Source organism: Armigeres subalbatus, chromosome 3 (assembly GCF_024139115.2).
Source record: "Armigeres subalbatus isolate Guangzhou_Male chromosome 3, GZ_Asu_2, whole genome shotgun sequence".
Lineage (NCBI taxonomy): Eukaryota > Metazoa > Arthropoda > Insecta > Diptera > Culicidae > Armigeres > Armigeres subalbatus.
This window is the reverse complement of record NC_085141.1, coordinates 30,238,441-30,266,121: the sequence shown is the minus strand read 5'-3', so window position 1 is coordinate 30,266,121 and position 27,681 is coordinate 30,238,441. Positions and strand designations below refer to the sequence as shown.

The 27,681-nt window shown below is 40.9% G+C and overlaps 2 protein-coding genes and 1 long non-coding RNA gene across 3 annotated transcripts; 1 reads left to right on the top strand and 2 right to left on the bottom strand.

Annotated features, from left to right (window-relative positions):
- Positions 1-6,091: 6,091 nt before the first annotated feature.
- LOC134226968 (uncharacterized) lies at positions 6,092-7,953 on the bottom strand. The gene is made up of 2 exons (XM_062708119.1): positions 7,794-7,953; positions 6,092-7,289 (listed from the first exon to the last, which is right to left on the bottom strand). Exon 2 carries the CDS (start codon positions 7,282-7,284, stop codon positions 6,136-6,138), a length of 1,149 nt encoding a protein of 382 aa, XP_062564103.1. The 5' UTR covers positions 7,285-7,289; positions 7,794-7,953; the 3' UTR covers positions 6,092-6,135.
- A 4,564-nt stretch (positions 7,954-12,517) lies between these two features.
- LOC134220734 (uncharacterized) lies at positions 12,518-13,607 on the bottom strand. The gene is made up of 2 exons (XR_009982032.1): positions 13,015-13,607; positions 12,518-12,941 (listed from the first exon to the last, which is right to left on the bottom strand). It is a non-coding gene; the product is annotated as an uncharacterized LOC134220734 (long non-coding RNA).
- An 11,042-nt stretch (positions 13,608-24,649) lies between these two features.
- Positions 24,650-26,932, top strand: LOC134225298 (poly(A) RNA polymerase, mitochondrial). Its single transcript, XM_062705254.1, has 2 exons — positions 24,650-24,951; positions 25,007-26,932. The coding sequence occupies exons 1-2, from the start codon at positions 24,801-24,803 to the stop codon at positions 26,707-26,709; spliced, it is 1,854 nt and encodes a 617-aa protein (XP_062561238.1). The 5' UTR covers positions 24,650-24,800; the 3' UTR covers positions 26,710-26,932.
- The last annotated feature ends 749 nt before the right edge of the window (positions 26,933-27,681 follow it).

Sequence of the window (27,681 nt, the reverse complement as noted above, 5' to 3'; positions counted from 1 at the left end):
CTTTAATCTTCCTGAAATCAGTAGAAGAAGTCAATGTTTACGTTTGCGACTTTCGCCCTTATGAAACAACAATGTCGATATATTTCTACGATTAACCTTTTTTGTGCCAAATGGTAGTTTTGCTAAACGGCCCGTTGTATTTAATTCATTTTTCGAGGATTATGCCAAATGGTCATTATGCCAAACGGTCGTTATGTCAAATGGCCTCGAGGTACCCAACAATTTATGCCAAATGGTCGTTATGCCAAATGGCCTTTATGCCAAATGGCCTTTAGACATTTAAATTGTTATGCCAAATGGCATTATGCCAAACGGCCTTATGCCAAATGGAATTATGCCATTTGGGCTTCCCCCTTAGTGAAGGTGCCCAAAAAGGGTGACCTGACTGTATGCGATAACTGGCGAGGCATTATGTTGCTGTTTACCGTTTTCAAAGTTCTATGCAAAGTTATCCTAACCCGGATTCAAGAGAAGATCGATGCGACTCCGGCGGCAGCATGCCGAACGATCCTGTGTGGACCATATTGTCACGCTACGTATCATTCCAGAGCAGGTCAACGAATTCCAAGAGTCTCTTTACTTTATATTCATTGACTACAAAAAGCTTTTGACCGTCTCAATCACGAGAATATGTGGGGCGTCCTGAGACGCAAAAATCATCGTTCTCATCGAGGCACAGTACGCGGCCTTCTCGTGCAGAGTGCTGCCCAAAGGGGTCTTGTCCAACCCTATCCGGACGTAGCTGGTTTGAGGCAAGGATGTATTCTATCACCGTTACTGTTCCTCATCGTAATCGACGAGATTCTGGTAGGTGCGATTGACTGTGAATCAGACTGCGGGCTGCAACGACTTCGAATTGACTGATGATGTTGCACTTCTCGCTCAACGGTGCTCTGATATGCAGTTAGTTAGTCATCAACGTCAACAAAACCAAATCGTTGGATGTAAATAAGGTGACCCCTTCACAGTAGCCGGGCAATCCATGGAGAATGTTGAAAGCTTCCAATATCTTGGTAGCCAAATGGCGGCAGACGGCGGTACCATGATCGACATAGGCGCACGGATCAAGAAAGCAAGGGCTGCCTTTGCGAGTTTAAGAAATATCTGGAAAAACAGGCAGATAAGTGAACGCACCAAAATTCGAATTTTCAACTCTAACGAGAAATCTGTACTGTTATACGCTAGCGGCTGCAGATGTTCATCAACAGATGCCTGCGGTATATAATTCGGGCCTGGTAGCCTTACAACTGGATCTCAAACAACGAGCTCCATCGTCGTTGTCACCAGAGGCCGATAGCAACAGACATTCGGGATCGGAAGTGGGGCTGGGACGGCAGAGGCAGACCCAGAGGCTCATGGCGGCGAAGCCTCAATAAAGAAATATAAGAAGTCGACCGAAATCTAACCTGGCAACAGGTTAAAGCGATAGCCGGGCAACGCTCAGGATGGAGATCTTTCAAGTCGGCCCTTTGCACCACCGGAGGTGTACAGGGCCCATAAAAAAAACGTTAGAGGACTGAACGAAGTTCATCTTCTTGAGAACACCATCAATCTTCTTGTTCCAAATACATCCGGCATGTTTAAGTCCAAACAGACCTTTATGGAGCAAGCATACCGCATTAGTATGTACTGATGTATATCCAGGTGGTTATTCCATGTAAACTGCTTTTGACTTTATGACTACCAGCGTCTTCCCAATACGGTATTATGGTTCTGATGAATCGTACTACCAAATTGGGACTTGTTCTCCAAACTTCAGAGGGTTCTATCAGCCCCCTGTTGAAGAACTGTAATCTTTTTCTAAAAATTGCCGGACAATGGCATAACAGATGTTCCGAGTCTTCCGCATGTATACCGCAGAAGCGACATACCTCATCTTGAAGTTTTTCTAGCAGCTTCAAGTGATAGCGGCTCGGGCAATGGCCTGTTACAAGACCTGTGTTGTGTGTGTTAAGATCTTTATTTGAAAGATCTAAAATTTTGCGAGTGATAAATACGTTTGGTGTGATGAAACGTTTAGACTGCCTCGCAATCAAGGTGTTCTTCCAAATGTCCTCTATTTTTGAATGTTCCCAAGATTTGAGTTCCATTCTAAGAGAACACGCAGACACACCACAAAAAGGTTCTGGACCTATGAATTGTCGAGATGAACCAAGTCTTGCCAGCATATCAGCTTGTTCATTGCCTTCAATGCCACAATGACCAGGAACCCAATATAGGTTCACTTTGTTACGACTACCCAAGGTTTGGAGTGACTGAACACATTCCCAAACGAGTTTAGATGTGCATCTTGCTGATTTCAGAGCATTCAATGCTGCTTGACTATCAGACATTATGCAAAAATTTGAATGCCTGTAATTTCGACGTATGCATAAATTAGAGCATTCAAGAATAGCCTGAACTTCAGCTTGGAAAACAGTTGGCCACTTTCCCATGGGAATCGAAATATTCGTCCCTGGGCCAGTCACGCCTGCTCCAACTTGAATGTTCAACTTTGAACCATCGGTGTAAAACACAATCGATCCTGAACGATGATTTGGTCCACCATTTGTCCATGTGCTTCGCTCAAGATTAATTACATCAAAACATTGATAAAAGTTGTATCTTCTTCTCATCCAATCATCGTTGTTTGTGATCAGTGAGTTGAAACTTATTTTGTTTAGAATACTAAGATGTCCTGTTAGGTCACCTTCGAAGAGGTTTGAATCTCTTTTAATCTTCAGAGCACTCTTCTCTGCTTCTAATTGAATAAATTGATCCAATGGTAGCACGTGAAGCAAAGCGTCTAGTGCTGTGTTCGGCGTGCTTCTCATCGCACCAGTTATTGAAAGAGTAGCTAATCTTTGAAGTTTTCCCAACTTCTTCTGTACCACCCTTTCTTTTGTTTTTGGCCACCATACTAATGCGGCATATGATATTCTGGGTTTCACAATCACCGTATAAATCCATTGAATCATTTTTGGCTTTAGTCCCACTTTTTACCGAACGTCGCCTTACTTATCCATAAAGCATTTGTAGCTTTGCTTAATGCTTCTTCAAGATACTTACTTGATACTTGATGGGCTACAGCTCTTCGATGAACCTACGCCGAATGGAGTATCCTTCTCCACTGGACTCGATCCTGGGCCAATCGCTTCCAGTCGCCCTGAACATTGAGCGCCCTCAGGTCCTCTTCAACTGCAAAAAGCCATCGTGTACGCGGCCTTCCACGAAGCCTGCGGCCTCTTCCGGGTTCTTTACTAAATATTATCTTCACTTGTCGTTCTTCCGGCATACGAACAACGTGACCAGCCCACCGTAGTCTGCCGTGTTGTATAAGCTTAATAATATCCAGCCCTTTATACACCTGGTACAATTCGTGATTCATGCGACGCCGCCAGATACCGTTCTCCTGTTTACCGCCGAGTATTGTCCGCAGCACCTTACGCTCAAACACTCCGCGAGCTCTCCGATCAGCCTCCTTTAACGTCCATATCTCATGGCCGTATAAAGCCACCGGAAGAATCAGAGTAGTATACAGCGCGAGTTTTGTTTTCGTTTGCAGACTACGGGACTTAAGCTGGTTACGAAGTCCGTAATAAGACCTATTTGCAGCTGCAATACGCCTTTTCACCTCGCGGGTAACATCATTATCGCACGTCACTAATGTTCCAAGATACATAAATTCTTCTACCACTTCAACTTTTTCACCATCCAGCACTATTTCGCTACCACCACCACTAATGAACCCACGTTGATTGCCAGCGACCATGTACTTCGTTTTGTTGGTATTGATCGTGAGTCCAATCCTCGCTGTCTCCCTCTTAAAAGGCGCAAAAGCCTCTTCCACGGCACGGCGATCAATTCCGATAATATCGATATCGTCCGCAAATCCCAGGAGCATATGCGATTTTGTGATAATGGTGATTGGCCCTCACGAAAACCTGCTTGGTATTCGCCGACGAAGGACTCTTCAAGCGGTCTCAATCTGTTGAACAGAATACGGGACATTTGTACGCCGAATTAAGGAGGGTTATTCCTCGGTAATTGGCGCACTCCAGTATGTGCCCTTTCTTAAAGAGATGGCAAATGGGGCCGTCCAACCAGCTAGCAGGCATTTCCTCGTCTTCTCATATTTTCGACATAATATGGTGCAGAACTTCATAAAGCTGCTCACTGCCATGTTTGAGAAGTTCAGCCGGGAGCTGGTCCTTCCCCGCAGCTTTATTGTTTTTCAGCTCTTTGACAGCTTTTTTAACCTCATCTACTGTAGGTGACTCCACAGCTTGTCCATCGTCGTTAATATTTATTCTGTTCACCGATGCACCGTCACTTCCTCCATTCAACAAAGTCTCGAAGTGTTGCTTCCACCTGGCAGCCACTTCAGTTTTATGGCAAGATGTTCTGCAAATGCACCGCTGTATTAAGCAGCTTTCGTTTAACCAAATCCGTAGTTAGTTCTTGATCGGATCGACTCTCGAGTGCTGTAATGAGAGTATCGAAAGAGTCCGACATGTTCTTCAGCACCATCGCAACTTTGACCTTTGGTTCCAACTCTTGTCCAGCGTTTGATAGACTTGCGAACAACTCATCCTTTCTAAACAGGTGACCTTCCATATCGCCATCATCCTGATACTCCGCCTTGCATTACAGAGACTCTGGTCCACATTGTGGTCTTCTGATGGTGGGCTTCAAGTGCTTTCCACGTTTCGCTTGATGTCTTGCAATTTCGGATAAGAGGGTGTTCGCTATCGTCGACAAGTAGAGCAATCCTGGCACGAGTTCTTGCATCTCCTTTCTTCCATGGATCCGTCAGAGGTTCAAGGGCGGCCTCATTGACATACTTTCACAGATTTTCATGGATCAGCAGCATCTCGACCTTGAATCTCCAATTTTCGTAGCCTCCACTTCGTAGCTTCTCAACGCAAAATTTGCTTCCATCCATTTGGCAAGCTTTGCAAATAAAATTAATCTTGAATCTTCTACTAAAAATGGCCCATAACCAGTTGGAATTAGCCGTAAGTCGATCAATAATAAAAATCGACTTGTTCGTTTGGGTGTTGAGAACAGAATAAAAAATCTTTATTACGTAAAAATTTCCCATACTATTATGGTTCTTTGTTCAACAAGCGCCTACTTTTCTACAAATTAATAAACAATAATTGTAACTGTCTACAGCCAACCAGCGGATTTCAATACAGTTGTGCATAAAAACCTTACAGAAACTGTATAGAATTTTGGCATACACAATTTCGGAAGATTTTATTACAACTATTGTATTATTTTTATTTATTACTTTACTATTTTACTATATTATTTTTATACAGTGCCTGTATAAAAAACTTGCATTCATAGTATTAAAACCTTGCAGAATTGTATATGCTATGAATTTATACAAAAATTGTCAGATTTGTTTTTTGGGTGTATGCATTTCAATGTCCATCATTCATGTATGCTTCTAAATCCGGCCAGTGAGAGTTCAAACGACAAATTCTTTTGTAATCCTTTCCAAATTGAGGTTAACAGATAATCAAATTCTTATAAAGTTTTTTTTAGTAGAATGTCCTTACAAGAAGTCGTTCAATAATTACGTAAGCATTTTTCTTGGTTTTTCGGAACCCCTCTCCCCCATTGTAAAATTTCAAGGATCAAAGGATCAAGGATTCAAAATCAAGGAACATACGATTCAATATCCGTATTGTCCTAACGATCAAACTACAATTTCGTCAATCATTGATCCGAAACTACTCGAATATAAGAAATAAAGAAAATGTTTAAGTTTCAATACTACGAAATACGTATTTACTAGTTTATCAGACCTCTGTGCTAAACCGCACATCACCTTAGTCGCAATCAGCCAAAAGATATTCGAATCAAAAGAAAAGCTAGCCTACATTTTTATGCAACAAAATTACGCTAATCTTTGGCGGTTGTTACGCTAACTCCGGTATTGAATAAAATAAAGTGCATACTGATCGGATGCTATAGGGATCAGTATAAATAATAAATTTTCTTAACATTGAAAAATGACCACGAAAGTTGTCATTTTGTTGCAAGGCACAATATCTTCTATCTCCAAATTATCTCCGCGGACTTAGTAAAACAATTTGGGTTTGCTTGGCATAATAGCTTTTATCGACAAATCGGCACAAAAATTCAATCATCCGTATCACAATCAACTATCTCATCTTTTATGAACTGCATTTCAAACAAAGGATCGGGATTCCCCACTGTGTTTCCCTGCTCGCAATCGACTTGTACTAGCTGGGCAGCATCGATCGTTGTTTCTTCGTCCGCCTCGTGGTCGTCATTTTCACTTTCACCGTCGTACCTTCCGCGCTTGAATGGCACTCCCTCGGGAGTTTGCTTGAAACCTTGACATTTTTCCTCCAATAGTTCGACCCTCCTATCCAGCATTTCGACCAGGTCCTTAATCTGGATCACAGTTTGCCGCAGTGCGGAAACCTCATCCTCGAACCCGTACCCGTCTCTGGAGTGGCCTCGTTGGGCTGGCCCCGACACAATAGTTCGTTTTTTCCGCTCGGCTTGCTTTCCTATGACTTCAAAATTCGCTAATATCTGCCTCGGAGGCTTCATGAAATAGCGATCCCTTTGCTTCTTTGAAGACTGTTGCATTATCATACGAGCCCACAGCGTGTACGAATCTTTCGTAGTTGGTGTCAATTTACATTGATGAATTCTTTGTAGTTTTTTTATGGTTAATTGTAATTTCTCATCATCAGTCAGTACTTTCACGACTTTTCTGGTGCCTTCCGCATTCGCATCGCCGAGTAATGCTTCCCGGGCGATGTCCCACGAAGCACGTGTGTCCAAATTGTTCGAATGAAGATACACTATGAGAATGATGTCTCGCTTGTGCCATCGGCCAAGCATAGATTCGGTAATGCTATCTATTCGATACGTTTTTTTGCGGACTCTGTCTTTGAATGCGACATACCGATGCAGATCTTCCTTCGCTGGAAACTCACGCTCAGCCCAACACGGTTGATTATTTTCGTGAAACTCAATCTCTCGTTTTATGAACGGTTGAATAAGTTGATAAACTTCGTCAATGAATTCCTCCAGTGAATTGGAATGGATGACGGAAAACTCCAGAGCAGCCTCGGACTGTTGATGTCGGTACAAGAGCTTATTGATGACGAATTCGTTTGTGAATTTTGGCATTCCGGGATCATTTGCTTCGATCGGTTCAGTAGTGTATTCAATCTCTTCTTGTTCTTCGATCACCTCCATCGATAAGGCTACATTCGGATCGATTGGAATATCATCCTCATATTCCTCCATAGTTCCTTCAAAAAGAACAAAAGTAAAGAATTATTATGATTATTTATTTTTAAGGGTGTACTCCACCCCAGTGGATAATCCTAGTTTAGTTCATATTCGAGATTTTATTATACGATTGTTAAGACTATGCGCTTATAAAATTTAATATTATTCCACATACTTGAAGAAATTTCTGTTATCGATAATTTGTATAACATGGTATTCAGTTTGAATACATAGACACAGCTCCCTAATATGTAGCAGTAATGCAGCTTTTCAAAGGTTTATTTAGTGTTTTCGATACATCTTTTTAGTTATATTACAATTTTTGTCTAACTTTTAACTGCTGTTCTTCAAACCCTAACAAACTGACGATATTTGCTTTTTGCGCGTGCTAGGTCCTTTTGTCTTTGAACTTTTGCTTTGCCTTTGTGTATTGTCAAACTAGATAGTAAACACGGTCGCAAGTAGAAATTTTCTATTTTACATCAATTTATTGTCGCTTGATGCTTTTTGAACTTGCTACTTACCCGGTCAAACTTTTGACCAACTTGTTCACAAATTTTCCAACACAATAACTTCACTTTGACTAGAATATCAATCAAACAGGAAATTTTTCTGCAATATTTTGCTCAGCGAAGGTGCGCGTTTCGTCTTCGCTTGCGAGTCGCGGTCGAATCGAAATCATGCGAATTAATTTTGGCAAGGGGGCCAGTTTGTTTTTATTTTAAAATGTTAAAGAAGTATTTCTCGATCATTGCAATGAACGATCTATTTCATTTAAAACGGCACAAATAGACTGAATTATGAATAATATACTATGACTTGATTCAATCTATTCCACTGTTGGGCTAGAAGCAATTTTTGCTCGTATTTTCTTGTTCTAAATTCCTTCTTAATTCATCTGATCTTAACGGCATTTCCAGGTGACATTTCTCAGACCACCTTTCACCAGAACACCTTTTCAGAATGAGAATAGATTTTGAGGAACTCTTTGAATTCCCCGTGAGTTTAAAAAAAATCCAGTGAAAATTCTCTTTGAAAAATTAATTCGTGTAAACAAGGAGGATTTTCCATGAAAATTATGAGGAATTTCTCGCGAAAATTCAAGAGAATTGAAATTGTAAATCCCAGGCTATAGACATCCCTATCTAACTCCATTAGCCTAAAAATAGCCACCATGTCCCGGGCACAGTGTGCAGATAGACCGCTGTCAGTTGCATGAGATGTCAACAATCGTCAACAACACCAATGATTGTAGCTTGATAATTGAAAATATCCACAACAATAAAAGAGCAGGATTTATTTTTAAATTCTGCTCAAGCTTTTCAAGGTGAAATAAAAGACAAATTGTTGTTCTCCATGTAAGTAAAATCAAAATTGATCATGTAGATAAGTTTTGAATCAATTAAACTCATTAGTCATATTTAATGAATATTCCCGATTAAAGTTGCATATTGAAAAAAGCTGAATTTGGATGTTTTATGATGTTAAGCTTTTTTAGATTTGACGTACGTTGCTCGGCGTTGGTGTTGGCTACGCTAAACATGAGCTCTTAGCATAGGCCTGGTAAATCCTTTAAAATTCTCGCTTAACTTTTCAAAAGGACCTAAGTAACATTTTTTTCATGAATTAATTTGAATAGCGCAATCAACAGAAAAACATGAAAGATTTCAATTGCAGTACTCAAATTAATTCATGAAAAAAATGTTACTTAGGTCCTTTTGAAAAGTTAAGCGAGAATTATCGTGGAAATGGACTGTGTTCGTATTCAAATAACTCGAAAACGGCTGGATGGAGTTTCTTAATTACTTCAGCAGTTGTGTTCGTTATCGTTTCCAACGGATTTATATGATATTTCCTCATGTAAAAAAAGAGTTATGTTGAGTTAATTGTGAAAAACTAAAGCGCATTAACGCCTACTACCGTGCGGGACCGAAATCCGTACAGCACCGAAATCCGTCCACCTCATGAGATATCAATAAATTAAAAAAGGTTAAAGGTAATTAATGTAGGAATAATTAATCTTATCCTGTTCAGATACTTGACAGTAAGCTTTTAGAGCATAGAATTGGAAAGAAGGCTTCGAAATTAAAACCACAAAAATCAAAAACAAATCTCCACCCACCAAACGCGGAGTTTGTGCCGCCATTTTGTTTTCGGGTAGAGCATAATTGCACCAAAAGTAACTGTGTTTTAATTGCTAATTGCAAATAATTACATAAGATAAGCGGAATACAAATCGAAGGGATCGCTTCTCAAGGTGCATATCGAACTATTTACAGTGGTAGTTTAATCAATCAGACTGTTTCATTTTAAATATTTAGTTAAGAAATAGCTGTACGGATTTTGATCCTTCGATTCGAAATCCGTCCACGGTGGACGGATTTTGAGTCAGGAGTAGTTGATTTAATTCATTATTTTATCATGTTTGTCTTAGTTTTTCATGAGTAAATGTGAAATACTTCAAAGGTAGAAGCCTTCATGCGCTTGTGTCAATGACAAACGCTTTATTTACATTCAATTCCTATTTTCTAATGACTTTTTCATATACTAAGGTGCTTAAGTGTACGGATTTCGATGCCCCACGGTATGCCGGACAACGTCTGGCGAGTTCAGAGGACTGAAGAGAAGGCTAATACGGAATACGCCTATCCACTATGTAACCCTCTTTTACGAAAAGTTTCAAAGTTTCAATTAATTTCCATAGAAAATGTGTGTGTACTTACCCTTGACCGATTTCTCGCTTAACTTTTCAAAAGGACCTAAGTAACATTTTTTTCATGAATTAATTTGAATAGCGCAATCAACAGAAAAACATGAAAGATTTCAATTGCAGTACTCAAATTAATTCATGAAAAAAATGTTACTTAGGTCCTTTTGAAAAGTTAAGCGAGATTTCTTCGCAACAGGTTGCATTCGACGCAATATTCTGCCCCATTGTTCCCTATTGAAAATTGACCGGATCGGACAATGTGCTTGGAAGTTATTGCCAAAATTCTATAGAGAAGAAATGAAGTAGTCGTTTTTTATTCAGATATTTCTCAATCCTGATGTAAGGCCTCTTTAGATTGAGTTATCGCTATACCCTTTGAGAAATGGGCTGTGCCAACTCACAAAGGCGCGCTCTTCAATCAGTTTCGGTTTCAACAATAAGTGGGCAAACAGTGTTGTCCTACACTCAGTGCAAAAAAAATTTGCTCTTGAATTTTATTCCATCTAAACGATTTTATAGTCTAAACTAAGAAGTGCAACTAATAGAGAGATCATTATTGATTTTATTGGCATTTATCGGTGAGTACAACATCTAAAGCTCAAAGTAAGAGGGAGCGCAACAATGAAGAACAGTAAGGATAGGTGTCACAAGCGAGCGACGAGTATGAAGCGAACAGAAATTGAAATTTTAGTAGAGGGCCAGTTGTGAGAAAAGCATTGTTGAAATCGCTGTTATTCTGCCTAACGTCCACCCAGGAACGGCTTGGGTAGTAGCATGGTGACTACTCTTACCAAGACAGCCTGTCTTGGTAAGAGTAGTCACCATGTCAATATGCAGTGATCAAAAACTTTCCCAATTTAATAGAGAGATATTTGAATATTCTAGATGTCATGTCAAACTGTCAAACAAATGCACGCCAGAGCCACTGGAGCGCGCGCGCTGAAAATACACTCCAGTGTATTTACAGTGCGCGCGCTCTTGTGGCACTGCAGAGCAGTTTTTTTACAGTTTGACATGACATTTAGAAAATTCAAATATCCCTCTATTAGTTGCTCTTACTTAGTTAAGACTTTAAAAACGTTTAGATGGAGTAAAATCAAAGAGCAGATTTTTTTGCACTGTGTGTAAGACAACACTGTGGGCAAATACTGATTTTGACCATACATCGGTACTGAAATTCAAACATATTTTTGTTTCTTCTTATGAGTTCCAAATTTGTTTTTGTACAGAGATCTGATTTCATTGCGTTTGGCATTTCGGAATCTCACCATTACACAGAGCTTTAATCAGTCAGGTTCAGCAGATCCACCAAATTCGTACCCGCTTCTTTCCTAATTAATCATTGCTCTGGAGTTTGGAGATTCATGTCTTTGGTCTCGAAACCAGCCTAACATTGAGTTACGTTTTTATAATTTACTCCATCCGAAAGGTGCAAAAGATGGGTCATCTAAAAGCAAATTATTATCATTTCATACCCTTCCTACCCTTGTGGCCCTTCATAGCCGTGCGGTAAGACGCGCGGCTACAAAGCCAGACCATGCTGAGGATGGCTGGGTTCGATTCCCGGTGTCGGTCAAGGCAATTTTCGGATTGGAAATTGTCTCGACTTTCCTGGGCATAAAAGTATCATCGTGCTAGCCTCATGATATACGAATGCAAAAATGGTAACCTGGCTTAGAAACTTCGCAGTCAATAACTGTGGAAGTGCTTAATGAACATTAAGCTGCGAGGCGGCTCTGTCCCAGTGTGGGGATTCAATGCCAATAAGAAGAAGAAGACCCTTCCGACCCTCATTCATAAGTATTAACAAGAATTCTTACTATTCTAGAGAATTGTGTGGAAGATCTGACTCCGTTAATACACCACGAAAAGGTGTCTACCCAGCATTATAGGCTCCGTTAACTGCCTGGTTAATTGTTTCACCCCCCAGGTCAGTCATTCAGTCATCTCCTCGGCACGGGTCTTCTGACACTTTGGGATTCGGGGTTAAGGCTACCTTACGGGCCGATGTCCACGTAGCGGTTTTTCAAGCTGCGTTGACGCAGCGTTACTCGGCGTTGAATCAGGCTGGGAATGCACACGACAAGCGGTAATTTGCCGCAAAACTTCTACCGTCAAACCTATCTGTCACGCCAAATGTCATCCGACTGCCAGCTGTTGTCAATCTGTCATTTTCCTTTCTCTTCCAATATGAATCGAGTTATCAATCCACATAAAGACATCAAACGTGCAATATTTAAAGTATTACAAATATAAAAGTTTGATTTTGATTTGTATGAAGCTCATCGCCCCCGAACAAGAATCAATGGGTAGTGCTATTGAAAACATGTCATGCGCTTTAACATACCTATATGATGGCAGACTAGAGAGTTTAAGTTTAAACTTTCGAAATTAATTGTAGACCTGTGAAATTGAAATCGGACCACACAATTCGATTGTTCAAAAACACGTTTTCAATACAGAGAGGTAGAAATTTTGCATTGCTTTACTTAATCCCAATATATTTTCTACATTCATAATTAATAAAGATTGTTACGATTTCATAATGTTCTTAATTCTTTATTTCCAACTTAAATTTAATACATCATTCGGCGAGATTAATCTTGAATTATAGTGGATCCAGGCATTTAATTGTTTTTGTCTTGAATCGATCATCTTTTGCGTTTGAGGTACGATTTTTCATTAGTTCCATTTATCGGCTAAATAGGGACGAATCATTTTGTTCCGGAATAAAAAGTCATTAAACATTTTGGTCAGATACTCCAGCCGCTCCTACAAATTAGGTACTCAATATAAATTTTTACTCCACTGCAACACGGACCGATCGCGTTGCCCACAACACTAGAAGAGTCGCACTGATCCCGGAGTCTTACTGTGGCTCGCCACCATCTCATCATCTGGTCTCGTTTATTTTTTGCAATTGCAATCCACATTATTTGACGACATCCTTCCGTTCACATTCCTTAAACATGTGCACCTATCAGCAATAGAAAATTAGAAAAGCTAAGATATAGGAGCTTCACTAACAAACTTACATTTAATAATTTTTCCCATTACGGAACTGGTATCGCCTGCCTTGGTGCATACAGGGTCCCGCGGAATGCACTTTGTTGGTTGAATTTTGCTCCGCCATTCAGTCCAAAACTGTCACATTATGTCACAAACTGTCAATTTATTCTGATAAAGCTGGTACAAGCAACGTCACTACACTATCGGGCACATATTTCCGTTGACTTTAACTCTATCCGCCAGCCTGGGATGGTTGCTTGTCAGTTCTTTTCAAAGGTGTTTTGATCACGACTGGTATTAACATAGGAACGAAAGAAACACTTGCCGCTCCGAACGTACTAGTACTATTATTTAAAGAAGTTAGAATTGAAAGTTTTTGTTATTTGCAAACTAATTTTGGAAACCAAAATGAACTGATTTGAGAAGTATTTTTGTTTGTTTTGATTTCGCTCTGACAGATTCTTTTTGCAGATTTTCCCATTAGAAATCTTGTTGGAAGGAAAAAGAATAGAGAAATGTCAAAAAATACTCGCGTGCACACTGCGTTCCTGTGGGGAATTGCGGTGACTTTGCGGTAGGTCTCGCCGCAGATGAGACGCGCGTCGACGCCGCGTTAACGCAAGTGCATGTGCATGATTCTATTTGATGTTGGGTACTTCCTACCGCAATTGTGTGGACGCTGCGTACACGCAAGTTCAAAACCGCTACGTGGACATCGGCCCTACACCTCGGGAAAATTTTCCGCCGGATTTTGGTCCCCGTGCATTTTAAATGGGGCCGGGATTTTGATTTTCCGTGCCCAAATCCCGAAAACATCGCATATGCAAAAATGCATGGGGAAAAAATCCGCGAGCCAAATTCCCGAGGTGTAAAGGCAACCTTACACCTCGGGAAAATTTTCCGCCGGATTTTTGTCCCTGTGCATTTTAAAGGGGGCCAGGATTTTGATTTTCCGTGTCCAACTCCCGAAAACATCGCACATGCAGAATTGCATGGGGAAAAAATCCGCGGACCAAATTCCCGAGGTGTGAGGCTACCTTAAGGTAGGCTTTAAGGTAGCCTCACACCTCGGGAATTTGGTTCGCGGATTTTTTCCCCATGCATTTTTACATATGCGATGTTTTCGGGATTTGGGCACGGAAAATCAAAATCCCGGCCCCATTTAAAATGCACGGGGACCAAAATCCGGCGGAAAATTTTCCCGAGGTGTAAGGTAGCCTTTAGGGACGTCATATTGTCAGCTTCCGTGTTGTACCGAGCTTTAATGGCCGCCAGCTTGCCTGCGGGTCAGTCTCTGATTTGACGTTTGGGGGGGTCAACTGCACCCACCGCTCCGAGCATTCTGACCAATGTTGCATATAAGAAGGTGCTGATTCAGTGAATTCAAGCCTTCTTATATACCACATTGATCAAAATGCTCGAATGGCTGGCGCAGTGGACCTCCAGAAACGTCAAAACAGAGACTAACTCGAGGGTAAGCTGGCGGCCATTACCGCTCGCGGAAAACTGGATGTATATCCCACCGTAACGGAGAATAGACACACGACGTTATTCGTTGAAATTTAAATTTCAAAGTCTGAGTGATCCAACGTGTCAAAAATTTTCATGTTTTCAACAGCGGTAAATTACTGCCTGTATTCAAATTAAATAATGAATTCTGAATCAATAAAAGAGCACCAATCCCGGAAGCTGCCGAAGGTCAGACCAGCAGCTTAAGACTTACGCCAATTCCCTTCTCGGACTATACAATAACTACCGGGGTCACACACACAACGTTTCAAATTTCTAATAATATTCCTTCAAATGGTGCAGCTTAGATATAGTCCGTGAATATCCAATTGGCGAAGTAGAAGCTCATGTATATATATTTAGAATAAACCTAAAAAGAAATTAAATTTAATTTAATGATGAGGATTAGATTATTATTTTATTTATTTAGACTAAGGCTGAAGTGGCCTGTGCCGTATATAAGAGTCTTCTCCATTCGGCTGGGTCCATGGCTACACGTCGCCAACAACGCAGTCTACGGAGGGTCCGCAAGTCATCTTCCCCCTGATCAATCCACCTTGCCCGCTGCGCACCTGCTCACCGTATTACCCCTTCCAAAGCGATGTTGAATAGCAGACACGAAAGACCATCACCTTGCCGTAACCCTCTTTCGAAGGGACTCGAGAATACCCCTGAAACTCGAACTTACGCACATCACCCGATCCATCGTTGCTTTGATCAACCATATCAGTTTATCCGGAAATCCGTGTTTGTGCATTAGCTGCCATAGCTGGTCCCGATCGATTGTATCATATGCGGCTTTGAAGTCGATGAATAGATGATGTGTGGGCACGTTGTATTCGCGGCATTTCTGCAGTACTTGGCGAATGGCGAACACCTGGTCCGTGGTGGAGCGTTCGCCCATAAAACCCGCCTGGTACTGCCCCACGAACTCCCTTGCAATTGGTGCTAGTCGACGGCATAACATTTGGGAGAGTACCTTGTAGGCGGCGTTCAGCAATGTGATTACGCGGTAGTTACTACAATCCAGCTTATCGCCTTTTTTGTAGATGAGACACACGACACCTTCCATCCACTCCTACGGCAAAGCTTACTCCTCCCAAATCTTGGTAATGATCCAGTGCAGCGCTCTAGCCAGTGCCTCACCACCGTGTTGAAATAGCTCTCCTGGTAGTTGGTCAACCCCAGGGGCTTTGTTGTTCTTCTGCCGACAAATCTACTCCTGGATTTCCTGGAGATCCGGAGCCGGTATGATTATGTCCTGCGCGCATTCTCCCATGTCCATCACCATATCGCCATCTTCTTCTACCACATTGCCATTCAGGTGCTCTTCGTAGTGCTGCCGCCACCTTTGGATCACCTCACGCTCGTTCGTAAGATGGTTCCCGTTTATGTCCTTGCACATATCAGGCTGTGGCACGTGGCCCTTACGTGAACGGTTCAACTTCTCATAGAACTTTCGTGTGTTATTAGCGCGGTACAGTTGCTTCGTCTCTTCACGGTCTTGATCTTCCTGCTGGCGCTTTTTCCTCCGGAAAATAGACTTTTGTCTGTTCCGCACCTGTTTATATCGTGCCTCGTTCGCCCTCGTGCGGTGTTGCATCAATCTCGCCCATGCTGCATTCTTCTCTTCCACTAACTGCTCACATTCGCCGTCATACCAGTCGTTTCTCTGATCCGGAGGCACCGTGCCAAGTGCAGCGGTTGCGGTGCTACCAATGGAGGATCGAATATCTCTCCAGCCTTCTTCAAGAGACGCTGCGCTTAGCTGCTCTTTCATTGGGAGTGCCAGTATTCGCCAGTATTCGAGCGCGTATTCTTGGGCTAGTCTACCGTCTTGTAGCCGCCCAATGTTAAGCCGCGGCGTCCGACTTCGACGCGTTTTGTACACCGTCGAGAGTTTTGAGCACAGGCATACTGCAACGAGGTAGTGGTCAGATTCAATATTTGCACTGCGGTAAGTGCGGACGTTCGTGATGTCAGAGAAGAATTTACCGTCGATTAGAACGTGGTCGATTTCGTTTTCCGTTTCTTGGTTAGGTGATCTCCATGTGGCCTTGTGGATATTTTTGCGGGAAAAGAAGGTGCTTCGGACTACCATTCCAGGATTAGAATTGATAACAAATAAATCAATGCGTCATTTCAAAACATTCATATACCTACAGAGAACTTTTCATAAAGTCTCAGGTTACTATGTGTGACGAAGTCGACGCAGTCGACACTGGAGTTTCGGGTGCAAGAGCTACTTATTTCTCCGAGTGAGGAGACGTTTTTCGCAGATGCACGCCGGCTTTGTGATTCCTCGAAACTACTTGTTTCTCCTGTTAGGGAGAGACCTTTTCGATTCAAGGAATCGGGTTGTGACGACCTCGCTGGACTGTCACGGATTTTCTGGGTGCAGGAGCTACTTCTTTCTCCGGTTAGGGAGATGTCCTTCGCAAATGCACACCGCGAGGTTACTGTTCCAAGGAACTACTTGTTACTCCTGTTACAGAGCAACTTGTTTCGATCCAAGGAACCAAACCAAAAAGTCCTTTTTGATACTACTTGTTTCTCCTTTACAGAGAGACGTTTTCGAGTCAAGCAGGGAAGTTGAAGACCGGAGTTTCGATTTATAATTAAAGAATCAGGAGTAAAACATCGAACTTAACTTTATTGAGACATTCACGGGGGTAAGGATCTTACTTCTACATGATATGCTAGTGATTTACAATTTAGGAAATGAAAAAAAAAAGTCGAGTCAAGTACAAGACACTGAAGACGACCACACAGTTGTGGTCGAAATACGTATCTGCAAAGATAACGAAAATTAACTAGTGGAATTAAATGGACAGTACTTAATTCGTCTTAGACGGTTTAATTTAGGAAATATTTGGGTCACATTTTTGCTTTCTTTTGGGCATTAGTGGTTAATCTACAAACATATTTTCTATTTCACTCGTTATAACTATTTCTAAATGTGTGGTGATCTTCCACGTTGCGCCTAATGTAACTCTTGAATGTGTGGTGATCTACCACTTGTATAATAGTATTGAGCTTATTATCTAACGCCCATCCAGATCTGGTTATTATCCTTGATCGTTTCTATTTCGCTTCCTCTTGCGGCCAGATCGGGAAGGGCTTACAATTTAAGACGCGGCTTATCTTCTACGATTGCATAACATTAGTTTCTAGGATTGGGAAACATTTGTATCGTTCCTACTAAAGGACTGCATTCTGGTAGGACGAAAGAGAAAGGAAAAGTGTTTATTGCCACATGCGCCTACGCGTGGGCGTGTTTATTGCCTAATCTGTGTGCGATATTCGTTCCTGCTGTCCTTGTGTAAATTAGTTATGCCTTTTTTCCGCTCTACTTATCACTTAGATTTTCTTAATATGACATCAACATCGGTATGGCTTGGACCAACGTGTTGCAGTGCTGGGTGCAACAGCGCGATTGCTTTTATAACAGACTTTCTTGTTCGAAGAATCAACCCTAAATACCGTCCACTAATTTATCAGAAACCCTCACCGTGATTAATAAGGTAGTGATACTTGTAGGATTTTTATAGGATAACACACAACTGTTTCTGAGCTCTGGCTGAAATCGAGTGAGCTATTAACGTATATTTTTTCCTTTATAGAGATCGCCAAGCACATATACATCCGTATTGGAACTTCCGATCGGAATGAATTATAATATATTCATGAGTTCACAGTATAGCTACATTTACTTTCTAAAGTGAAATTCCGCTAATGCGGATACAACAGCTCTTCCTTCTATAATTGAGTTCGAAATGAACTTTGTTAATTTTACTAATGTTTTCAACAAGCTCATATTTAAAAATTCAGAATTCAGAATTACTGATATGATACAATTCGTTTGATATCTACATATAGTCTAACTCAGATATTGTAGATTACATAATTCATCGCTACCATTTATCATACACATAATCACTGTTTCTATTCATCATTTTAACTCGCTTCGACCTACGTAGATCGTCATGTACAGGCTCCTTTATCCGTGTATCTCGCTTACGCTTCCTTCTCATTCGAACGGCCTTCTCAGGGAGTTCCCTGCCTCCATCCCCGGATCGCGACTCGTTACCATCCTGATTGATTCGAATGGGAATATCAGGGATTAGCCTGCCCCCATCGCTCGAGTGTAATTCGGCCTGTCCTCTATCAACCCGAACAAGTACCACCGGAAGTCCATTATTGTCCAGGCGCGATTCACCCCTGGGTGACTTTCCAACTTCCTTCATCGAAATGGAGATCTTGGGCCGAAGCGAATATGATGAGCTTTACTGACTCTTAGCTGGTTGCGATGAGCCATGACCAGGACGTTTCCAATGGTAATCTGAAAAGTATTCAACGAATATTTTTTTAAAAACGTCGCCTTTATCCATCGTTTAGGTATGTTAGGGTAGTGGTTTTTATACCACACCTCATCTCCCTCAGTGAGTTCGTCTAAGGCGTCAGTTGACCTGTATTTAGTCACATTATACCTTGACTTATCTTCATCAATCTCAGGAGGTGCTCCAAGAAACTCTTTATAGCTTTTTTTGGGGTTAATTAGATCGATTAGGGTTTTCGGGGTGTACGAAAATATTTTTTCCGATGGGAACTTCCCCTCTTGTGATGCAGTATTGCGGTAATTGAATAAAAATAAACTTATTTGGTCCTCCAACCTTAACTCCATCATCTCAGGGTCTAATAAAAACTTCTTAAGCACTTCTTTTACTGTTTTCACCAATCTTTCCGCTTGGCCATTGCTAGACGGATGATATGGTGGACTTTTCAAAACAATAATCCCTTGTTTTTCTAAGAAATGTTTAAAATGATGCGAATTAAATGAAGGACCTCCATCTGACACCAAAACATCGGGCAGACCAAACCTGGAGAACATTTCCACCAATTTTAATAGCACCTGATTGCATTCTGTTCCTTTTTTCATCCATTCTACCTCGAGCCATTTTGAATAACTGTCCACGATCAGAAGAAAAGTTTGATGGTTGAAATAGAAAAAGTCTATATGGATACGGCTGAACGGTCTCGTAGTAGGAATCCATTTGGATTCTACCTTTGGTTTCGGTAATATTGCCAAGGAGCTACATATATCACAACCAGCTACAAACCGTTCAATATCCGAATTTATCCCAAACCAGTATACGTATCGCCTTGCCTGCTGTTTCATCTTGACTATCCCTGAATGGTTGCCGTGCAATAGAGTTAAAATTTGTATATGCATATTTTGCGGGATTACTACTCTTTCTTTGTATAATAAACACCCTTGTGTTACTTCTAGCTCATGTTGATTTGAACAAACATCTATAAACCGCTTATCTATTCGTTTAGGCCAACCATTCGCCAAAAAGCCGATGATCGATTGAAGAAATTCGTCACTCAATGTTTTACGCGCTATGGCCGTGAAGTTTAATGGAAATTCATCGCTAAAATTTATGCTACTTACGCAACCCATATCATATTCTTTTGGTACTTCATATTTTAATGGAAACCGGGAACAAAAATCGGCATTACCCATTTTGGCCGATGGTCTGTATTGGATATCAAAGTCGTAAATAGATAGCTCCAGGACAAACCGCTGAATTCTTGTAACAAAAATCGAGTTTTTGCCCGCTTTCCCAAAGATACCCACCAATGGTTTGTGATCTGTATACACTAAGAATTTTTTACCATATAGGTATTTGTGAAATTTCTTCACCGTACATACCAATGACAAAGCTTCCAGATGTAGTATAGGGTAGGCTTTCTGGGCATCGTTTAGAGAAAATGAGGTAAACGAAATTGGCTTTTCAGCCCCATCAATCATATGCGCAATCACCCCTCCTAATCCATACCCTGAAGCATCCGATACCACCACTATATCTTTATTAGGATCATAAAATTCCAACAAGTCAGCCTTCAAAAGCGCCTTTTTACTATTTTCAAATGCATCGTTACAGTTTTTATCCCAGATGAATTTAACACCCTTTCTTAAAAGGTTATTTAAATAATATAAATTCGATGATAAATGCGGAATAAATTTATTATAATAGTTCACCAAGCCTAAGAAAGATTTTAGTTCTGTAACATTCTCTGGTATTTTTGCCTTTTGTATTGTTTCAATTTTGTCTAAACATGGCCTTAAACCACCTTCACCGATAACATGACCCAAAAAATTTAACTCTTTCACAAAAAATTTACATTTTTCCCAGTTTACTTTAATGTTTGCTTCCTCCAGGCGCTTCAATACCAAATCGAGTTTTTATGACATTCCTCCAAGTCTTTACCGGCAATCAATACGTCATCCAAGTAGACATAGACATACTCAATATCCTTCAGAACTTGTTCCATAACTTGTTGGAAAATGGATGCGCTAGATGAGGCCCCTTGGGGTAATCTATGGTACACATACAGTCCTTTGATTGTATTAATAACCATGAACTTCTTAGACTTTTTAGACAATTCCAGTTGAGTATATGCTCCCTCCAAATCCAGGGCACAAAAGATTTTCCTACCGGCCAAGCCCGCGAACACATCCTGCGCTGTAGGCAGTGGGTACGTATTTGGTATAATTTGCTTGTTGATCGACACCTTGCAGTCGATCACCAGTCTAATATCATTATTTTTCTTCATCACTACCACCACCGGGGAAGCCCATTCACTTGTTTTCACCGGGGTAATTACTTTTTGTTCTTCTAATTTTACTAAATAAGATGAAACCTTGTCTCGCAATCTATAGGGTACATCATAAGCCCTTCTGAAAATTGGTGAATCCTGTTTTAAAACTAAATCCGCTTCATAGCCAATAATGGGTGAAGAAAAATCTTTTTTAAAAACATTACCATACTTATGCTTAATATCACAAATTAGTTTAGCATTATCATGCTCCGTCACTTTATTTATCACAGATAATTTTGAAAAATATTCCCTCCAAGTTGGGAAAAAAAAATCCAACCAAGTGCGACCAAGCAGAGGAATAAAATTGTTGTCGCAACGCAATACTAATAGCTTGAGGTTAGCTTCCCTTCCTTGGTAATTAGCACTTACTAAAACTTCACCCTCGATTTTCAGTTTAGCACCATTTACTACAATTAATTGTTTCGTGCACTTTTGCAAAGGTTTGTCAAACTGATTCAAATACTGTTCTCTGTTTATTACCGATACTGCAGACCCACAATCTACTTCCATTGTAACTAAATGCCCTTCGATGGCTAAATCAATCAAGCATGGCTCACTTATTCTGTTTATTGACGTCACTAACATGCACGAAAATTCACCTGACTCGTTGTTGTCGTCTTCATCGTCGCTTCCTAGATTCATCAAATTTGTGTCGGTGCTGGGTCCTGGTTGTGGAGATTGCACCAGGTTGACTGCATTGCGTCTGAGGTTTATGTATCTAAAACATTTTCGCTTGATATGCCCCTTGGCACCACAGAAATCACAAGTGTAACCAGAATAATCAGGACGCCTTCTTTTCCAATCTGCTGACCTGAAGCCTTCGCCTAAATTTCTATCATTTGCCCCCCTTTTTTCGTTAGAAAATCCATTATTATGTGGCCTAACCCCCAGCCTATGTTTTACGGGTCCTCTGACAGAGGCAATCTGACCATTAATCTGGTTTGCAACAGCATAAGTGTTTAATAGTTTATTGAAGGATTGCCCTATAGTACCCGAAACACCCAAAGTTCTGGCATTTGCCCCAGCCATTTCCCATGTTGTAATGATTTTTTCTGCCGCTGGCAGAGTCAAGTTTTCCTCGTTTAATAGTCGCTGCTGTAAGGCAGCTTCCCTTATGCCAGCCACTATTCGGTCCCTGATTGCCAGCTCTTTAAAGTTTCCGAAGGAACAAAACTCCGCTTGCAGCTTAACCGATAAAACAAAATCCTCTACCGATTCATCCGGTTGCTGCACTCGGTTATTAAATTTAAATCTTTGTATTAAATCTGATTCAGTTTTGTCAAGTCTGGATTTGAGTCTGGCAATCATGTCTGCATATGGCACTTCATTGATATTAGTGTTCGGATACAAAAGTTTCACTTCTTTATACACTACGGGTCCCCCCAAAGTGATAAAATGCGGTCTACGCAGATTATCCTGGATATCGTTTGCTTCGAAAAAGAATTCCAATCTCTCTACCCATTCGGCAAATGAAGTAGCCATTGTAGTAGCCATTGCCATTTGGGCCATTTTTTTGTTGGAACAATGGGGGTGAAAGGTTCAATAGAAGCAAACGTGAGACTCACCGATACTGCTGTTCAAACTGCACCTAGCTGGCGCTTGACCTTTGCCAACTGTAACGAATCCGTTCTGCAATTTCGCACCCCGAATATGCCGTCGTCGTCGAAGTTGTCTCGTCCAATTTGTGCCGCACCTATTGTATGGCTCGCTGACAGAGTGTTTAGGTACTAAACTGGGTAGGCACCCAGTTAATGTGGTGATAATTGGCACTGCGATGATAACCACACTGTAGCCTGTATTGTGCTTTTCGGTTGAAACGGTTGAAACTTCGTTGAAAAATCTGCACACGTGTTAATCACCACTTTGTCTAAACCCAAGTATCTAAAGCACGCGCTATGATTAACGTATTTGTCTCGTCGCCACTTTCTTGTTCGAAGAATCAACCCTAAATACCGTCCACTAATTTATCAGAAACCCTCACCGTGATTAATAAGGTAGTGATACTTGTAGGATTTTTATAGGATAACACACAACTGTTTCTGAGCTCTGTCTGAAATCGAGTGAGCTATTAACGTATATTTTTTCCTTTATAGAGATCGCCAAGCACATATACATCCGTATTGGAACTTCCGATCGGAATGAATTATAATATATTCATGAGTTCACAGTATAGCTACATTTACTTTCTAAAGTGAAATTCCGCTAATGCGGATACAACACAGACTAATTTTGTTCGCGTAGCGACACTATGTTTTAAACATAAAAAAATATAGTGGACGCGCCTAGAGTCTAAAGGGATAGTCAACACTTCATTGGAATTTCATGTAGTTCTACGTTCTCCCCCCAAATATTCGTATAATGAATATTCTCGTGTTTTTTTATTTTCACAAAATTGTAAACAGCTGTCGATTTTTGATTTCAATAGCATTTCCAATGCATGTAATCAAATCATTAGAGTGTAAGGTAGGGTAAATGATGTATCTTGGACAAGCGCAGGACATTCATTAGAAAATATATCGAGATTGAATAGTATAAAACAATTGAAAACCACTAGTTTCATCCAAGTTCATAACCTATGATTAGTCTTGTGTCTCCATTGCCCAATTTTTGAGTAAATTACGTTTAATAGGTGTAAACTATTATATACTGCGAACTGAAATATTTTCTTTTTGGACATCAAATATATAATTTCGACATGGAAAATGCATATATTTTGGACAGAGTCATTTTCTCCTAATTTAAAAATGGCCACCTACAGATCTCAATGGTATGACTTACCTACACGTATCCACATTCATTTAAATGCATTTATTTGCTTAACTGACATAGATTAAACCAGTAATTAACATTGTTTCGCAATCTTATCGATATCATTAAAAACAGCCTGAAAGTTGGCAATTAATGGTTCATCCATGTACTGTACATGGGGTGACCAATAAATGTCTGATGCATAAAAACATAACTTCATTTTGGTCACTCCTTTTTAATCCGTCTCAAGTTCATGTTAAGCGATTGGAATATGTTAGTATCTCAATTACAATCAAACTTTGGCCGCAGGACCTCAAGATTGCCGTTTGAACCAATTTAAACGTGTGTCAGGTGCATGTTACGAAGAGTCCTATAATGCATGTTCTCCTGCATACTGGCATCCAGCAGGTACTTTGGTAGATAGCTTTACATTTTAGATAATTTTAAAGATAAATAATAGTTGATTTGTGAATTCTCATCGGGAGCCGCTAGAGTTGAGGTAAAAGTATGCAATGATCATACTTCCGATAAAAATTTTCCTACACATTATCTAAAATTGATCGAAGAAGCTCAGGCTTGTCCAAAATATGTACATGTCCAAAATATATCATTTACCCTATAAATATATCACTATGAAGATATTTGAAAATATCATCTGGCTTCCCTGCTCCTTCATTCAAAATAAAAAGAAACGTCATAACAAACATCATCTTTTGTTTTGTCCGTTTTGTCATTTTCTTCTTGACAGAGTTTGCATTCATGTAATCATCGGCCGGGTTGTTCGTTCCTTCGTCGCACATGCATGCAGTTAAATTCAAAGTGTTATTCCAAGATCTGGTGTGATTTGTCTCATTATTCCGGGCATTCTACTTCAATGTAATCCGTAATCATGTACCATGTTTGCCGATCAAGCTTGCGAGTTCCGCATCTTTCTTCCGTTGTAAATACATTGCTACAGCGAACCGTCCTACCTCGATATCCAACATCGGTTCTAGCGACAGTGAAATATGGTTCTCTCACAGTTAGATCCATCACTAGTGGTATGTTCTAAATTCATCTAATGTGTACACTGTTTAATTGTTGTGTTATCAACAGGAAATGCACACACGTTCGAGTCTATGTTAGCCAACAGACGAGCAGAAGCCCGTCGTAGCATTTTAGTGCAGGTTGGTTCGGAACGATCGTTTCCAGAGTTAGCCAAATATTGTTCGCAGTTTGGCACAGTAACCAGTTCCCATCACTATCGGGTGGCAGCCGGCAGCGACGATGATAGCGATTACCACTATATTGTGGTAGAATTTAGCGAAGCAGAAGCTGCGGATGCCGCTATTCGATCTGCGGTTTTCAACGAAGAGAAACCCGGAGTTAGAGCCCGATCGATTTTCCTATGGTTCAGGGCTGGATCTAGACCGAAACTTGCGCCGAAGGAAGTGAAAGGCAAAGAAGATAAGAAGCCAAAATTAAGCAGTATAGAGGGATCGAGGATTGTCGGTGAAGTTGAATTGAAAGAGCTTCTGTTATCTGCGGAAAGCATTGAAGATCAGATAAATATTCTTCATGGAGCTACCTGCCTGAATGATATAGGTAAGCGATTACGATTCCTGGCCGTACGACAAATGGAGTCTTCCCTACAGGGTATGTTTCCTCAGGCGGTGGCATATCCTTTCGGATCCTCCGTTAATGGTTACGGCAAAATGGGCTGTGATTTAGATGTGATTCTGGATCTCGATTCCGAAGCAGGAGCCAAACAAGATCCGGATTCAAGATTGGTTTTCCATACAAAGGCAACAAATCCGAACGAAAGGACTCAGGTTCAACGGCAATTGGAATCAATAGGAGACGTTCTCCAGCTGTTCCTCCCAGGGGTGAACAGTGTTCGTAGGATATTGAAGGCCCGTGTCCCGATAATAAAGTATCACCACGAGCATTTAGATTTAGAAATAGATCTTACCATGAACAACATGACCGCCGTCTACATGTCGGAACTGCTGTACCTTTTCGGACAAATCGATCAACGAGTACAACCCTTGACTTTTTGTGTTCGTAAATGGGCACAATCAGTTGGTCTAACCAACAATGCCCCCGGCTATTGGATTACCAATTTTTCGCTCACCATGCTAGTAATGTTCTTTTTACAACAGCTCAAAGAACCCATTCTTCCACCCATCAACAAGCTAATTCAAAATGCGACACAAACCGACATAAGGATCACTGAGAATCAAATAAATTGTTCCTTTCTCAGAGACCTCAAAAAGTTTAATTTCAAATGTACCAACACATCCACACTAGAGGATCTACTACTCCAGTTCTTCGAGTTTTATTCGACATTTGATTTCAACCAGCGGGCGATCAGTCTAAACATTGGATCATCAATTTTGAAACCTGACCACAGCCCAATGTATATCGTGAATCCACTCGAGACGATTCTGAACGTGAGCAAAAACGTCAATCTCGAAGAAACGGAACTGTTCCGCATCCAGGTGCGCAATGCGCTTTGGTTGCTGGATACGCACGAGAAGAGTACCGCCAATGAAGCCACCGGCGAATGGGGTTTGGTCAGTCTGTTCGGGAACAAGAAGAAGGAACGCATCACGCCGCAAATGTTCTTCACCAAACGGTTGGTAAATGTGAAGGATATCTTTGATGAGACTGCGAGCGAAACTGTGAACTTCAAGAACAAAACTGTGCGAAATCAGGTGTCCAGCATTCAGAGGGAAACGCGTGAGGAAATCAACAAACTGGCCGGAACGAGCAACAGCAGCGGGCTGAAGCTGAAGAGAAATGCTAAGCGGAGGTGACCGTTGGGAGGGAAAAGTGGTGGTGACCCTAGTCTCCTATGAGAACATTGCAGCAATCTGCTTACGTTTAGGAGTTTAATATATGACTTCTCAAAAGATAAAAAATGGCAGAACATTATTTTTACTTTCACCAGTCTAGCTCTTCGTCTAAGGTTTGGTTGTTTGAGGTAGAACTGCTCGGCACATATTAATCGTTTTGACTATTTGTGGTGGCTTAGCTTATCGGATAGTGCTATTGAACACGGAGCTGCCATCACCATTGTCTACCATAGAGGTAGGTATCGTGCTTGAAAGAAATTTCTTTTTGTTGTGCTTGTTCTACGTACTCGTGATTTTGCTACTGACGGCATCGTTTCGATTGTCTTTTGCACTGTCGCGTTCGTTTTGCACTTTGAAGAAAATTAGTTTTTTATAAATATTCTCTTGTATAAAATATGGTTCTGAAAAAAATCGACTAACGTGGACTAACCTTCGATAATGCCCAATTCCAGCTAGCAAATGCCTAGAAACGTCAATATGGAGATGGCGAGTTTGATTTTTGGTCCGGTCTAGGATGTTTTCGGGTGGGAAACTTTCTCGACTCCCTGGGCTAGTGTATTCATTGTAGAATAAGAAAAAGAATGCTCAATTCCAACCCCTAATAGCAAAAGTGAAAATTTTAGTTGACTGCTACTGATGCCAATTATCAAAATAAATTTTCTGACCAACCAAAGTTCGTCTCGGGTCGGGTCAACTTTATATTGTTAATCTTTTCAATGATACTTACTTACTTATGGATCCTGTACACCTCCGGTGGTGCAAAGGGCCGACTTGAAAGATCTCCATCCTGAGCGTTGCCCGGCTATCGCTTTAACCTGTTGCCAGGTTAGATTTCGACGATGGATCGGGTGATGTGCGTAGTTCGAGTTTCAGGGGCATTCTCGAGTCCCTTCGAAACCCGCAGAGGGTTACGGCAAGGTGATGGTCTTTCGT